Source organism: Elephantulus edwardii, unplaced genomic scaffold (assembly GCF_000299155.1).
Source record: "Elephantulus edwardii isolate Elephantulus edwardi_28Jun2011 unplaced genomic scaffold, EleEdw1.0 scaffold00061, whole genome shotgun sequence".
Lineage (NCBI taxonomy): Eukaryota > Metazoa > Chordata > Mammalia > Macroscelidea > Macroscelididae > Elephantulus > Elephantulus edwardii.
The window spans coordinates 9,759,528-9,775,133 of record NW_006399811.1 but is presented as its reverse complement, the minus strand read 5'-3'; the positions used below and the strand labels follow the sequence as shown (position 1 = coordinate 9,775,133).

At 51.3% G+C, this 15,606-nt stretch overlaps 1 protein-coding gene across 1 annotated transcript in view; it reads right to left on the bottom strand.

The window, feature by feature from the left end:
* Window positions 1-341: 341 nt before the first annotated feature.
* The window catches only part of QSOX1 (quiescin Q6 sulfhydryl oxidase 1), a 47,258-nt gene continuing 31,993 nt past the window's right edge, over window positions 342-15,606 (bottom strand). Inside the window, exons 6-12 of the mRNA XM_006887774.1 lie at window positions 15,208-15,353; window positions 13,550-13,684; window positions 11,116-11,245; window positions 7,977-8,099; window positions 6,896-7,043; window positions 3,272-3,451; window positions 342-1,075 (exon numbers count right to left, since the gene is read on the bottom strand). Of these exons, the coding sequence (XP_006887836.1) occupies window positions 342-1,075; window positions 3,272-3,451; window positions 6,896-7,043; window positions 7,977-8,099; window positions 11,116-11,245; window positions 13,550-13,684; window positions 15,208-15,353 (1,596 nt within the window). The remainder of the gene's footprint in view (window positions 1,076-3,271; window positions 3,452-6,895; window positions 7,044-7,976; window positions 8,100-11,115; window positions 11,246-13,549; window positions 13,685-15,207; window positions 15,354-15,606) is intronic.

The following is a 15,606-nucleotide window of genomic DNA, read 5'->3' as shown; positions in this document are numbered from 1 at the left end:
CCAGTTTAGGGCCAAATTCAAGTGGGAGACAATGAGGCTTCAACAAGAACTGAGTAGAACTGCAAATGAGCTGAAGAAACAGAAACTGGGTGTTGAGGCCAGGGACTGAACCATTCAAACACACTGCCTTCCTTTTTGCTACTGGATAGACCTGGACTCTCCTTGTGTCTCTGGAACACTTTCCAAGAAGGTACAAGGAGGGTCACTAGAACAGCTGGCTTCCAGGGAGTCACCGTTCTCTAGGCTAAGCAGGGAGGTGTGGGAGGCCGGGGGAAGGAGGTGGTGACTGGAATTGACCCGTGGAGGGCAGCTCCCTGCCTGCCTCCCCCAAGCTGTAGGGTTCATGCTGTGGGGTAGCTGGCACGGCCCTTCAGAGCCCTCATCCGGGCCCGGAAGTATGTGTACACGGCCAGCAGGCCCATGAAGGACAAGGAGTAGAGCGCCACACAGAGGCTGACATCCAGGTGAGAGAAGCCCCCTTCTAGCACCTGTAGCCACTGGCGTCGGCCCCGCCCAGCTCCAGGCTCAGCCTCCCCCTCAGAGATGCTGGCCAGCTGCTTGGAACTGCGGCCCACTCTCCTCAACTCCCAAGTGCCCCTGATGGGGTCCTTATCAGCCCGCAACCTGGGCAGCAGCACTGCCCCTGTGTCTCGCTTGGTCAGGCGCCAGCGCCCATGGGGCTGCTCCTCCTTGTCTTCAGGCAGCTCCTCTGCACGGCCAGGTGCAGCGCTCATCACATCCAGGCCAGGGTCCTCAGCTGGAACATCTGGAATGGTGTTTCTGGGGGACTCTGTCCCTGGGCCCATCGTGGCTGCAGCCTCTTCAGGGCTCAGAGTGGCATTTCCAGCGGCCAGCTCCAGCACTTCAGGCACCTGCTCCCTAATCACTCGGAGGCCCGGCCCAGCCCGAGGAAGGCCCAGGACCACATTTTGTGGGGAGAAGTGGGCCTTGAGGAAGCTCAGGGTGGCACCCAGGTCCCACACTGGCTCCCCCCGGAGCTCATTGTGACAGGCAGGGCAGAGTTCACGTGTTGGCCACGGCACCTTGGGGAACTGGGGGTCCTCACTGGGGGAACCTGGGGAGAGAAGCACACACAGCTGAGTATGACACGAGTTCCACCTGCAAGTGTAGACCTTGCTCCTCTCCTCACAGTGCCAGCTTCCTCTTCTGCACAGAGGGCTTCCTATGCCTTTCAAGGACAGCAGCTGAAGGGCCAGCATAGGGTAGCAGAGGGGGTGGGGTGCATGTGCCAGGAAACTCCTTCCCCCTCTCATCCCAGCCTCCACAGTGTCCCGGGGAAAGAACAGCTCCATCCCAGCCACCCTGGTATCTATCACCCAGACTCCTTCTCCCTCCATGATTTCACTGCCAGTGTGTCCCCCTGGGTCAGACACAGGAATGGGCTGGCAGACTGGATGGTCTGCTTTGCAGGTTGGTCTGCTGCTGGGGTTTATTTTCATTCTTTGAGGAGCAGGTTATCTTTCAAAATTCTCACGAACATTTCAAGTTTACCCCATGAATATAGATTATTTTTGTAATTCAAGGAAAATGCTTTTTTTGTAATAAGAGTTGTCACTATTGGTGATTCTGTAAGAGCCCTGTGCAGCAGCCCCTGTGATAAGGGGGAGGTGGCATCATTTCCCCCTCCAGAAGTGGGTTTCTGAGGTATACATGGAGCCTAGGGTCTGGACAGAGAAAGAGGGCACTGGGGAGGGTCAGAGAGTGACTGCCAGGCTGATAGGGGCTCAAGTCGGGGCCAGTTCTTTAGGAAGAAGTCTGTCTCTGCTCTAACCTTAGTGCCTAGAGATGCTAAGGAACCCATATCTCGTGCAGAAAGCCTGGCTGGAAGTTTTAGCACGAAACCAGAAGCTGCTAACTATAATGAAGCTGTAGCAGCAAATCATATCAAAGTCAGAATGGCTGTTTTAGGAAGGGGTAACACGGAGACTCCAGGGGTTGGGTCCCAGTGAGGACTAACAGTACCCAGCTGGTGCAAAGTTAAGCACTCACTATGGATCTGCTAAACTCTGGTGGTCTACTGTGTACGGAGCTGTGCTGCCAACCAAAAGGCAGGTAGATCAAATCTACCAGTTGTTCCAAGGGAAAGATGGGCAAAGATGCTTTACTGCCTCTGAAAACTTACTAGAGGGTCAGCTGGATTAGTTCTGACTCGATAGCACACAAAACAACAACAAATATGATCAGTTAGAGTGGAAAAGACCACGTAAGAGATCTGGCTTCCTTTTAGTCCCTCGGGGAGAGATCCCAGCTCTCAGCCCCTCCAGTGGCAGGTGGGTTACTCAGCACTTGTGCAGCTGAGCCCATGGGAAGCTAGGAGCCCAGGGAGGTCACAGGGCTGCAGGGTTAAATGAAGCATTTTGTGGTGAGGGGTGGGGCGAGGGCGGAGCCAGAGGAGAAGGCAGGCACGTGTCTTCTTTTCAAAGTCTACCCCTGAGGTCCCGGGAGACAGGGACCAAGTGCAGGCACTGCGCACCCACCACCTGCTCTGTTCAGCTCCTTTAACCTCGGCTCCGCCTCCAGGCCTTATCAAAACCCCCTCCCCAAGCCTGCTGCACCCCTCGGTCTAGCCCACCCCTGTCCACAGATGGCGCCCCACCAGCCTCTGATTACCCCCTGGAGTCTAATGCTTTTACCTATTGACACATTAGCCCCCTGAGTGGGGAAAACACTGCAAAGAAGAGAATCTCAGAGAAGATGGGTGGCCCAGTGGTAAGAAGCTGTGCTGCCAGACCAAAGGCTCATGGTTTGAATACATCATCAGCTCCCTGGGAGAAAGATGGGCAATCAACTCCCCAGTTATTTACAGCCTCTGAAAACCTGCTGGCGGCTCAGCTATGAGTTGGTTCTGATTCACAGCACATAACAACAACAAAAGAGAATTAGCCCCTAATGTTTCCAGGAACGGCCTAGTCAGTTTCCTCCCAGGCAGGGAATAGAAAAGTCCAGCTTTATTCCCCCATTCTCAGACTGAGGAATGGAGCAAGAGCCAGGAATGCCAGGGACCCCAAAGGACCAGAAAGGGAGCCTGGAGCAGCAATGGTGTCAGAAAACCAAGGTCCTTCAAGTCTCAGCACCTCAGTTTCCTTCTGTAGAAAAGGGGCCTAACGGTACCGCTAAGCATCAGCATGCAAAGGGCTCTGTGAGCTGTGAGGCACTGTGAAGCATCGGGTGGTCCCTCGGGGACGATCCACAGGACTCCACAGTTCCCCTGCACTGACTCTGTCAGAGATGGAGGTGGCCCTGTCCTTACCTGCTAGGCGAGCATTGACCTTGTTGTGGCCCTTCCAGAGCCAGAGTACAGCACCATCCAGGCTATCCACCCGGTTCATGGAGGCAGCGGCCATCTGCTCAAAGTGACGTGAACAGTCTTGACAGCCAAAGTACCACCGAACGTAGCCCCGGATAGCTTGGAGGACTTCTTGGGGATTGGCTACAGAGAGAAGAGAAGAGACAAGAAGCTCACCGAGGGAGCCCCTCCTGCTGCTGTTACCTGCTGGTCCCACTATTCTCTCCACAGGCCACCTTGTCCCCAGTGCCACCATGGTTAGCCCTTCACAGGTCACCTCACAGCCCATACATAGAGGGGCCCCAGTGTCTCCCTGCTCCCTTCCTCATCTCTCAGGGATCACGTTAGAGTGGACCCCATCTCCTCTCAAACCCCTAAATCCAAGTTTTCCTTTTCTGTCATTTATTCATTCAAATTCTTATCACTTATGTGTATCCAGGATAAAGTCCAAACTCTTCCACAGGGCACACAGGTTCATGATGATGTGTGTGAAGAGGCATGCAGGTCAGAGTGTCCACCCCTCCAGCCCCCTGCACCTGTTGGTATTGGCCTCCTTGCTCTCACCCTCCTTGAGCCCTCTGGCACCATCAGAAGTCTGTCCTGACCCAGCTCTGCACACACCCCAGCTTGTGTTCACCTCCTCTTTCACCCACCTTTGCCCTTCAACTTGACTGGCTCAGCAAAGACTCTGACTACTCTCACTACACTTTTATTCTAACAGAAACCGGGCTCCTTCCTGAAGATCCTACTACTCCTGCATACATAGCACTTTTTAAACCTGCTGTCTCCCCTCACCAATGCACCTCCGGGCTGGGGGCAGAGTAAGTGCACACCCCCACATCTGTCAATTCAGAGTCTCTCAAAGGCATCAGCCCGTTAAAAGCCAATCTCCTGGTCTTTCACTCTCTCTTCTACCATAAACCCCAGCATCATGGCAACTCAGGCATCCACACTCATTCATACCTTGCCTCACCATCTCTTGGCCCCCTTAGCTCCAAACACCTTTTCCTACATCCAGTTCAGCTGTCCCCTGTGACTACATCCACCTCAACATCCACCTCCTGACCCTGAGCTAAATCACATCCTCCCCTTCTACCCTCCGCCAGGAGTTTACACCTGTCAACATCGTCTTTATTTACTGTATCATCAAGTTCTCCCTTAATAACGGATCATTCCAACTGGTAAAAAGAATTACAACAAAGAGAGTCTTTTTCTGTCCCAGAGCCCTTGGAGTAACAGCAGTTGTTGTTAGTTGCCGTCCAGTTGGTCCTGACTTACAGTGATTCATGTGTAACAGAAGGAAAAGCTGCTCCGCCTGCACCCTCCTTGTGAGTATTAGCATGTCTGTGTCCACTGTTGCGCCTACTGTGTCAATCGTGTTGACGGCTCCCATCATTTTCACTGAACATGATGTCTTGCTCTGTCCTCTAGGGTTTTCAGTCTATGGTTTTCATGGAGCCCACTGCTCCACTAAAGTGGCTCTTGCTAGAGAGGTCTCTATCTTACGCCACCTCTCAGCCCTATTGACTTGACTGGCTACACGATCCTTCTTGAAATACCTTATTTAGGGGCACTTTTGCAACCTCAGTGGCTGCTCCTTCTCAAGACTCCTCTTCTGGCGCCTCTGCCGGTGGCTGAGGTCTGGAGGCTGCGGTGCCCGGAGCTCACCCTTCAGCCCTCTTTTCCACCTACCCCTCAGTGAGCTCATGCAGTTGCTGGCTTTAAATATCAATATGCTAATACACATAAAACTAGCATCTTCATTTTGGACTTCTCCCCAGAGCTCCAGACTCCACTGTCTACATCTCCATTTGGTTGTCTAATGGACATAAAATTTATCCCCCTCTCCTCCATAATGGATTCTCTCCCACCTTTAAACCATTTCATTTCTTAGTGCATGAGACTAACACCTAAAAGATGCTTGGGCCAAACAACTCTCACACCAACCATGAGTTCCCACTTCCACAAGCTCTTCATCCAAACTGTCAGTCCTATCAGCTCTACTTCTACCGTATTCCTAAACCTGAGCCTTCTCCCAACTGCACACCGACACCTCTAGTTGAGGCCATCACCATCTCTCTTGGATACTGCCACCATTTCCCAACTGGTTGTCTGCCTCCACCAGGCCGCATTCTCCACCCAGTCATCTTTCTAAAGCACAAATCGCTCACGACCCTCCCCTGCTGAAACTCCCCAATACTTTCGCAGAAGTGGAAAGGAAAATCCAACCTGCATGTGCTCACGTCCTCTCCCCACTGCCCTCCACCGCCTCATCTCTTTTATTGGCCTTTTGTGTGTAAACCCCTCAGACATGTTCTAGGCATCAGCTGCTCCTTGACCTGGAAGGCTCCCTTCCTAGGTGTCCTCCCAGCTGTTTCCTTCTCAAAATTCAGATCTCAACATAAGGTTACCTTCTCAGAAAGGCCTTCTTCAGCCACATTTTAAAAAAGCATCCTCTTTCTTAGCCCCCTCTTCTAGGCTGTTTTGCTTTGTCTTTGTAGCACTCATCATCACCCTTGAAGTAACCTGTTACTCCCACCATTAGAATATTGGCCCCTTTGGAGCAGAGCTTTTCTATGCCTGGCTGTACCCCAGCAACTCACATGGGGCCTGGCCTGTTTGAGATTCTACATAAATAGCGGTCTGTACACTGACTGACTCAGCATTCTACACACCGACAGTCCTCTAAGTCACTCTTTGCAAAGGCTATTCCTTCTGTCTGGGCTGCTCTTCTTTCTCAGCAGAACTCATAAAAATATATATAAATATATATATATATGTATTTCAGAACTTATATATCTATATATCTCCCAACAACTCTCAGACTGCTTGCCTCCTCTGTGAAGCTTGGCCCTCCAGAATTGTGCATTTCCTCTGCTCTACTCTCATATTTCTGTGCTTTCCTTCAGCTCAATGCAGGGCAGCTCTCTGTCCACATCACCTCAAACAGCCCATGGAGCAAGGCTGGCCTCTTTCACAGTCGGCAGATGAGCCAGAACCTGTATACCTGGAAACTTGATAAGTGTGCGTTCAGCCAGACGTCAATCCTTTTGGCCATTAGAAGCAGGTGTGAGACTATGCAGGCCTACAACAGGGCAGGGGGGAAGTGTGCTCACTTCCCCTAGAAACTGTTGTCAGTGGAAAATGGAATGGTCAAAGTACATGGTACCAGCTATGAAAATTATGACAGGACCTTGTTCTCTTTATGAGAGCAATAAAAACAAGAGGATCAGAAATTTTTCATTAAGACTGAAAATCAAGTAAGTTCAAGGCCTTGAGAATGACAGAGAGGTGCTTCAGTGGCCCAGAGTTTGGAAAACATCGCTCTACCACCATCCAGAGGTCAGCGACAGGATTGGTTGACTTCCCAAGACTGTCCCGGTCCTGGATTAGCTCTGTGCTGGATGTGTGTCCAGCTGCATGGAAAGAATTCCCACTGGAGCGTTGAATTGTGTGTCTCCTCCACTAAGTATCAACCAGCAGCAGGGAGCAGGTAGGAGAATCCTAGACCCACCCTGCTCCTCAGGCCCGCTGAGGGACATGCGAGGGCCATGTGTGGGCACAGGGCATGGCAGTCCTTGGGCTTACCTGTTTCTTCTGGGTGGTAGAGATTCTTTCGAGTTGCCTGTACAGTCAGGAAGTGAAAGAGGATCCAGAGAGAGCAGGGAAAACCCCGGAAATGTGGCTCGCTTCCTTGGCAGCCAACCCAGTTCACCTTCTGGGCAATAACAGCACCCTGAGAGACAATAACGCATATATATATATATATATGAGAAAACGGATCAGATGGGAGGTGAGAAGAGAAGCTTCCAGGAGACACACCCCTAAGACAAATGAAGTTTCCCTCTCGGTCTAGCACCCTGAAGGTGGTGCTTCCCTTCTACCACATCTACTGACAGAAGCAGCAGGTAAGAAAACCTGGAACTTAGATCAGGTTAAGTCCATACAAATTGCATTAGCAAATCTGTTGTCAGGGACTTCTCCAGAGTGCTAATGAGCACTCTTAAGTCTAGGGACTAAAGTGCATATGATCCAGGCCATGGTCTTTGCATTACTTGCTATGGATCAGAGAGCCGGACAAAGAGGACAGAAGAAGAACTGAAGCCTTTGAGTTGTAGTGCTAGAGAGGAATACTGAACATACCATGACTGAGAACTAACAGGCCTGTCCTGGAGAGGGTGAAGCCAAACTGTTCCTTGGAGGCAAGGATTTTGAGGCTCCATCTCACATAATATGGGCAAGAAGCCAGGAGGGACTAGTCCTTCGAGAAAGACATCATGCTTGGAACAGTGGAGAGTCAGTGAGGAAAGGAAGACCCCAGATATGATGGATTGACAGAGAAACTGGGATAGTGAGAGTAGGTGTGTCGGAGACAGTGAGACTGGCACAAGACACAGCAGGGTTCAGAGATACTGTACACAGAGTTGCTATGAGTCACAGTCAACTATACGGCACATAACAACAATAGCAACAACAACAACTACTGTTATGAGACTTAAGCAAGGCAGATAGAGCCTAGCACAGTACCTGATATCAAAGGGGAGGCCAATAAATAGTGCAGTTTACTTATAAATAATGGGAGGAATTCAACTCTGAATGCATATTGGTAAGGAACCTCAGAGACTATATTAAAGTGTTAATATCAGAGATGGAAAGAGTTCAGACTTACCTCCCTTCTGTTGTCCAGGGCACTTTTGAAAGAACGGTAGAGAATTTTCTCTCTTTTTTGCCTCTTGAGCCAGTCATTGGTGGAGTGCAGAAAATTCTGGACTAAGGGCTGACCAGGGAAATACTATGGAGAGAAAAGAGGTGGAAGACGAAGGTTTAAAAACAATCTCCCCAGTTCCACAGCCCTGAAAAGGGAAAGGCGTTCTAGAGAACTGGGCCAAGCTTTTTTTTTTTTTTTAGTATGTTCTTAAGCCCCCAGGGAAACATTCTTTCTGAGGTACAAATATAGATTCCTCAGTACCTGTGCTTTTGGGCTATCTGGAGTACCAGGGGCAAGGAAAGGAGCGACGCTGTAAATGGGGCTAGGACTTGAATGGTTCCCCTGTTTCAGGTACCCGTGGTGACCTCTGACCCATTCCACCCTGTGAGGAATGCCGGGGAGCATGTGCCATTTCCCAGGGAACACTGGGAACCAGTCATCTCTTCAGGTGGCTTTTGGATAGAGCAGCTGACTTGCTGACTAACTGATGGGCTGGACTAGGCTGGCAAAGGGCCTTTCATTTGTATTCCATGGGCGGCCAAGCGGGACAAGTCAGCTCAGGGGCCCATAGCCAAGATCTGAATCTTGATGGGAACTCCCAGTAGTCTCTGAGGAATATGAAAGGCTACTCTGACAATAAGTCAACTCAAATCTGATTAGTATCAGCACTTTAAACCCACAAGGACTCCAGGGAGGAGGCTATATTTGTGTGTGCACGTGGGGGTGGGAGGGATTTGGCTGTAGGACGGAGGCGTGCAGCTGAGAGTGGGTCAGGTAAACCCAGGAGGACACCAAGGCTGAGGAGAAGACACTGGGAAACTTGTGGAGGAAGGAAAACATTTGGGAGAAGAGGGTTTCTGGGGATAGATTTCTTTTTATCAGCCTCTGGGGCAAGACACCTTCCTCCAGATCAAGAAGTGACCAAAAAGAATCTTCTGTTTTGACACGCTCCCTCCCTCCCCTGTTAGCTCACACAAACCTCTGGGGCTCACACCACCAATTTACAGCTTAAAGTCAGCGTTTCTCACTGACTTCTCCTGTCATCTTGACTTAGAACTCTCCACTTTGCAGGGTCAGGGTGTCAGGCCAAGGATGAGTTAAGCACAGAGGCTACAGAAGTCTCGCTGGCTGTATCAGGGAAAGCCTGGTGATTGCACGCCACCCAGTGGCCAGTCCCCGCTCAGCCACTCTGCGGGAAGACTGCAAGCCGGCAGGGGCATAAGGGCACCCACTGGCCTTCTGAGGGTGCTTTTGGCTCATCAAACCCAGAGATCATCTTTCTCAGAGGCTGAACAGAGCAGGGTAATCATGGTCCACTCTAGAATTTCAGTGCCTTTTGAGAGTGGAGCACACGGTGGTTAAGAGCCTGGGTTAGGTTAGAAATGGGTGTAGAGCCCAGGTTGGCTGGAGGGCTTTCAGCAAGGTGCTTTACCTCTCTGGGCCTTTATTTCCTTGCTGAGAAAACACAGATAATAACCGTACCCAGTTTGTTATGAGAACTAAAAATAGACTCATAAAAACAAGGAGCACTTGAAGACATCTTGTCAGAGATCAAGAACTAGAGAAGGTACTATTGTTATTATCGAAGCTATTCAAACAAGGGTTGGGCTCTTGTTTACTCTGGGGGGGTGGTGGTGTGTGACAAGACATACATATGTGGGTAGGGCTCAAACGGGGTGTGTGTGTGTGTGTGTGTGTGTGTGTGTGACACGACACACGCACGTAGGTAGAACTAAAACAGAGGGTCTCAGAGCCATGCCCTGTGGGCCCTCTGCTCATCCTCAGTGAAAGTGGGCTGGAGTGGGGTGCAGTGAGATGGCCTCCTCAGCCCTGACAGGCTCTGAAAGCACTCTAGGGTTCTCACTCAGCACACAGAACTACTGGAGGCCCTTTTCCTCTCAGATTTTCTATGAGTCACAGGCCTCAGTGACTTGGGGACCAAGCAGCTCACATGGCCTCTGAGGAAAGGTGTCCAGTGCCACAGTGGGCAAAAGAACAGGGGTTATTCTGCTTGGGGTCTTTATGAGGGGTCAGAAGCTGCCTTGCCTTAGATTCTAGCAGTGCTCTGTGATGAGCACCCACTACTTCACAGGGTCTTCTCAATGTGATTAGACCACAGTGACAGACAAGCGGGCCAGGAAGGCCAGGGCTGGTGAGGTGGGGAGGAGGGGCAAGGGTGGCAGGAAGTTCCCTGGATGGAAAGTCACAAATCACCCCAGAGGTAGCTCCAGCTGCCTGCAAACCTGCAGAGAAGACAGCTCAGATCCGGCCTCTGGGCTGAGAACAGCCATGTCAGCAGACAGCCTCTGAGGGGCCCCGAGCCCGAACCTGACTCAGCAGTACCCAGCCGCAGCTCCTCGGCTTTTAAGTAGGGCAGCACTGGCAGTGGATCAGGAAGAAGCGAGGAGGCTGCAGGGAGGATGTGGGGAGGGAGAAGCAGAGGGAAGAGGTTGCTCTCATCCTGCCTTCAGAGAAGGTACACAGCAGAGAAAAGACACAAGAGAAAGGGGAGCCCAGGTTATGACTAGGACACCTCACAACTGGGAGGCCTAAGGTCACCTATCTCCTTGGCCCCCTCAAGTCAAGGGGGAATAACACTGCCCACCTTGCAGAGAAGAGTGTTAAATTAAATGCTTGCCACACACCAAATCCTCACTACCCTGGCAGACATCACAGTTGGCAGACCTCAAGCTACAGAGGAACAAGGAAGGCCTGGCAAGGGCCAGGGAGCCAGCTCAGACTCTAGACCATGACTGAGAAAGAAGAAAGGAGATTCTGAAAGGCCGCACAGGACTCCCTCCCCTCCTGCACTGCAAGTCCCAGGGACCACATTAGGAGAATCCACATCCAGGGATCTGACTGAGGTGGAGGGAGGGGCAGGCGGTCACAGTCACTGGATCATTCAGGAGGGCTCTGGACCCCAATGTGGGAGGCCCTGGAGTGGCTCAGACAGTGAATGGGGTGAGGTATGGGTCCAGATGTCCAGTTAGACTCTCCTGAGGGAGAGACAGCCCTTTCAGGCCAGCAAGGGCCTGTCCCACAGGGATGCACACTAACCCTGTGTGAGACTGCAAAAAGGAGGGGGCCATATCCTGCTCACCTTGGCCAGCACTGCCACAAACTTTTTCAGGGCTATCAGGCGCTGTCCCTCCAGGACCGCGAACTTGCCCACTTCTACCCGCAGGATGTAGTGTAGAGCAGATTCCAGGTCAGCCATGTAGATCTTGGAGCTGAAAGCCCGGAGAGAGAGGAGCATTAACCACAGGAGGAGCACCAGGGCATAAGAGAAGGAGCACTGCCAATGGTCTGCGTCCCACAGTGAGGACTCAACTCAGCCAGTGGTGAGCTGTGTGACCTTGGGTAGATGATTTCACTTCTCTGGGAGGACTCAGTCCCTCACTCATAAGTTGGAGATAATAATACATTCCTTATTGATACCTTCCTGCAACGATTAAATGAAAATGTGAATACAAAATCCTCAGGCCTTCCTGGTACAGAGCAAGGGTGCCCCTCTCCAGGTCAACTTCCTTCCTATGATTCACCAAAGTGTTCTAAGCAGTCCACAAGTAGAAAGCCAAGAATGCTCTGTACTGGGAAAAGACCTCTAGTGACAAACCGAAAGAACAGCAGGCATGTGTAGGAACAGCAGACATTGAGAGAGAGAGAGAGCACTGTTTAAAAGGGACATTTGATTAGGTATTATTATCATGACAGGAGTCCAGAACAAAGGCTGCATAGTGGAGTGGACAATGAAAGAATTTTCCTTTTACTTTTCAAAGATGGTAGTGTACTAGTGAGGAGGGTTAGGAGAGGAGAAAAGTGCAACAATGAATGAATGGAAATCCAAAGTCTCTGTAAATTTTCATTAATAATAATGATAACATTAAAAAAAGAACAGCAGACATGTGTATGTGTACACACACACACACACTCTCTCTCTCTGGGTCTCTTTCATGGGTTTGGCTGCCCGCAGGGCTGAGAGGGCAGGAACAAAGGCGATGTACGGTTTTATTTCAGAGCTGGTGCGCTTGCAGGTGCCAGGCCCAGGAGCACAGACCTGGCTCCATGTCAGCCCTGGGGAAAGAGGTCTCTGCTCACCTCTCTATCTTTCTCTCCTGCTCACTCAGTTCTTGGTTCAGAGCTCTGATAGAAAGAGACCCTAGAGGCTGTCTCTCTATCCCAGCGTCCTAATACTGAGCCCCTGGCCTCAGTTCTGTAATCAGCTGGCTGTGAGTCTGAACAGCTGTGAGAGATAACTCAATTTACCTTCTGGGCTTCCGTGACCTAATTTGTAAGATAAACTAAGGTCCCTGCCCCACTTACCTCCTATGATTGTGGAGAGCTAACTAATAGGATGAACACACTGACTGACTTCCTGTGCATTACCCTTGTGGTAAAGTTCTTCCCTGTCCTTCATTCTGGCGTCCTTGAGTGTCACTTTCCCTCATCCGTCTTGGGTTTTGCCTTAAAAAAAATTGCCACTCAACTGAAAGACATACTACAAGGAAGCTGCCCAGCACAGAGCCTGGGTCATGAGGTCTATAAAGACCAGCCATTATTATGACTACTCCACCTCTCAGTCTTTCTTTCCTTCTACTTTGATTTACTAAGGATCTGTTAACACTTTCCACCTTTAAAGTCCTTCATATGAGGTTGTAAAATTCCTCTTGAGATTATATGTCATGTGGATGTCCCTCAGAAGTGCTTTGACTGGTCATTTGTGTGCAGCTGGGAGTCAGAGCAAGAGGTCTCCAGACAGTCAATAGGCAGAAAGTCTACAAGTGCAAAAGCACCACTTTCTTGCATTTATAGTTATTCACAAGATACAGACTATCTCAGAAAGTAGTGAGCTCCCTGACTGAAGAGGCATTCAAGCAAGTCTGGACACCTTCCTAGAAGGGATGCCGTGAAGGAGACTGCAAACTTGGGTAAGCAGGACGCACCAGTCCTGTATGTATCTGTGCCCACAGTGCCTAGCACAAAGCATGCACTCAAACGTATTTGGCGAAGAAATAAATGCTTGAGTGAGAAGTTGACCTGCAGGCCTCAGAGGATCCTTCTGAATGGATTCTGCTTATTCTTGAAGAGAGCAAAGCTTAAGCAACGTTGAGTACCAGCAAGTACTGATTCCATCATGGAGGAGAAAATTAAATGCATGGGCACTCCTTGCAGTCAGCACTGGCCCTGCTGGCAGAGACGACAGAGCCCTGCCTGCCAACCACGCCTCCTCACCCTCAAATGAAGGCCTTGTGTGCACAGCTGACATCAGAGGCACCAAAGGCCAAGGCCCGCCTTAGCAGAGGTGGGGTGGGGAGGAAGTTCAGGCTCAGGACATGTGATAAACCCACGACAAGGAACAGGACTGAGTGATAGAGAGAGAGTGTGTGTATGTGTATGTATGTATGTATATATATATATATATGTGTGTGTGTGTGTGTTCGTTCATGTGCATGCATTGTAAAGGCAGGATTGTCAGTGATCAGAAGAAGGCTGAGAAGGGAGGGAGGGGTAAGGAGAGCAAGTCTCAGCCTTACTGATCTGCCACCTTCCAAACGGTGGGGGCAATCTTGTGCGCTGTAGTTGGGGCAACTGTGGTCTGGGCCTCCTCTCTGGTGATCCCTGAGAGCCTCCGCAGGTAAGCTGTGTAGAAGGACCTGGATTCCACAAGCCTGTGAGGGATGAGAACCACAGAGAAGAGTGACTGAGCGCAGGAGAACAACATCAATCTACTAACCTCATTAGAGGAAGCAGAGGGTTCCTCAAACAGAAACGTTTATGGAGAAATTTGAACTTGATGGTCTGTCTTGTCCTCAGTGAGATCAAACTCGGGAACCCACCTCATTTCAGCCTTTCAATCTACTGTCTATGCTGTGCATAGACTCTCTGATAGCAGCTATAGTTGCACCTCGTGTAGATTAACTTTACCGTCTCTGCCCTCAGCAAGCAGGAGCCAACCCCTCGGCCCCTGGGCTGAGTCTGACTCCCAACAGACCAGGAGTTTCCAAATGGCCGCTGACCTCCAGAGATCGCCCGCTCACGAGCCAGCTCCAAGGCACATCTAGGTGACCCAACTCCCCAGGAAGTCAAGGGATGTAGACACCGGATTAAAAATAGTGTAGCAACAACAACAAATGTCACCACAATTCTCTAAACCTTGCTTGCTTTCTCTCTACTGACAGAGGGGTGTCTTGAAGGGAAGGACATATCTCCTGTGGACAGACTCTCCCCACAGCCCACTAATGTCTAGGCCACCTGGAGGGAGGCGTGCAGAACCCCACAGCAGTGATGGAGACCCAGGGGAGCCCGCATCAGAGAGCACTGCTTTCCGCTCCGCTGTCCCAGCCCAATGTTTAAAGATGAGCAGATGGCTCACAAGTGGCATCGTCACAAATAATTTTCCCCTCCACCAGCTCCAAAGAGGAAACAATGCCTCCTCTCCTCACCAGCACTGGCCCTCTGTCCCTCTGTGGCCATCAAGCTTCCCGTCTCTGGCAGAACTCTCTGACAAGGCCGGCCAATGCTGCTTGGCTGGGGCTGGGGCAGGTTGAGGGCAAGTGGCCACCCGGCCCAGCCTCAGCGTAGGATGGCACTAATGGCCTGGTGGGGCAGCTCACTGGGCACATCATGCAAGCCTTTGGCACCCTGGTCCACAAGCCGCTGCCTAGAGGGCCAGGTTGACATCAATCGTCTGCCCAGGGAGGGCACCAAGGCACCATCTGGCGCCATTTAGCAGGCCATTCAGCAGCGGGAGCCTGACAGAGCAGCTGAGACTGGCCTGATTGTTTTCTCTTGGCATTCTGGAACTGGCTATTGTCTGGCTCCTAATGAACTTTTCTGCAATTAGAAAACCAAAGGGAGGGAAGGAGGGTCAGGCATATCTGAGTCCATGCCAGGCCAGCAGCCTGCCAGCAAGTCCGTCTGTGAGCACTGCAGGCTGTGGTGGGGCTGGTGCAGTGGCAGTGGGGGTGGGCACCAGCACAGCGTGTGCCAGGGGCCTGCGGCAGGACTCCTGGGCTGCAGCGGTACTGTTCCCACCACACAGGCCTGTGCTGCTCCCACAGGGGACGCCTCAACAGAATCAATGCAGAAGATAGGACCTGTCAGCCCCATGCCAACTTGGCTGTCCCTCTGAGCCCGAAGAAAGAACCACCTCAGGAAGGGAGTGCACATGGGGTGGGGACATCGCACTCACACAGGGACGCGGGTGACAGAGCCATTCCGAAACAGCAGGTAGCAAGATGGGAAGTCAGTGACGCCAAACTTGCTCACCACATCCTCCTCCGTGTTCAGGACCCTGCGCACCGCTAAGCCGTGGAGCTGGGACAGGTCTAGAATCACCTGCAAAGAAAGTAGGACATCTGTGGGGAAGGGACCAAGCCACTGGGCAGAGGGAGTCAGGGGGTTCAAGTCCTGACTAAACGCACAGGCCAAGGACCAAGGTGGGAGCTGTGCTCCACCTTGACTCAAAGCCTTTCAGAGTAGACCCCCATGAGGAGTGAAGAATTTGCGTGCCACCAAACCCAATTAACCCCCAGAAACAACTGCCAACCATCACCCTAAAGGAGGGGTCTGAGAACTGTGAAGACCTTGA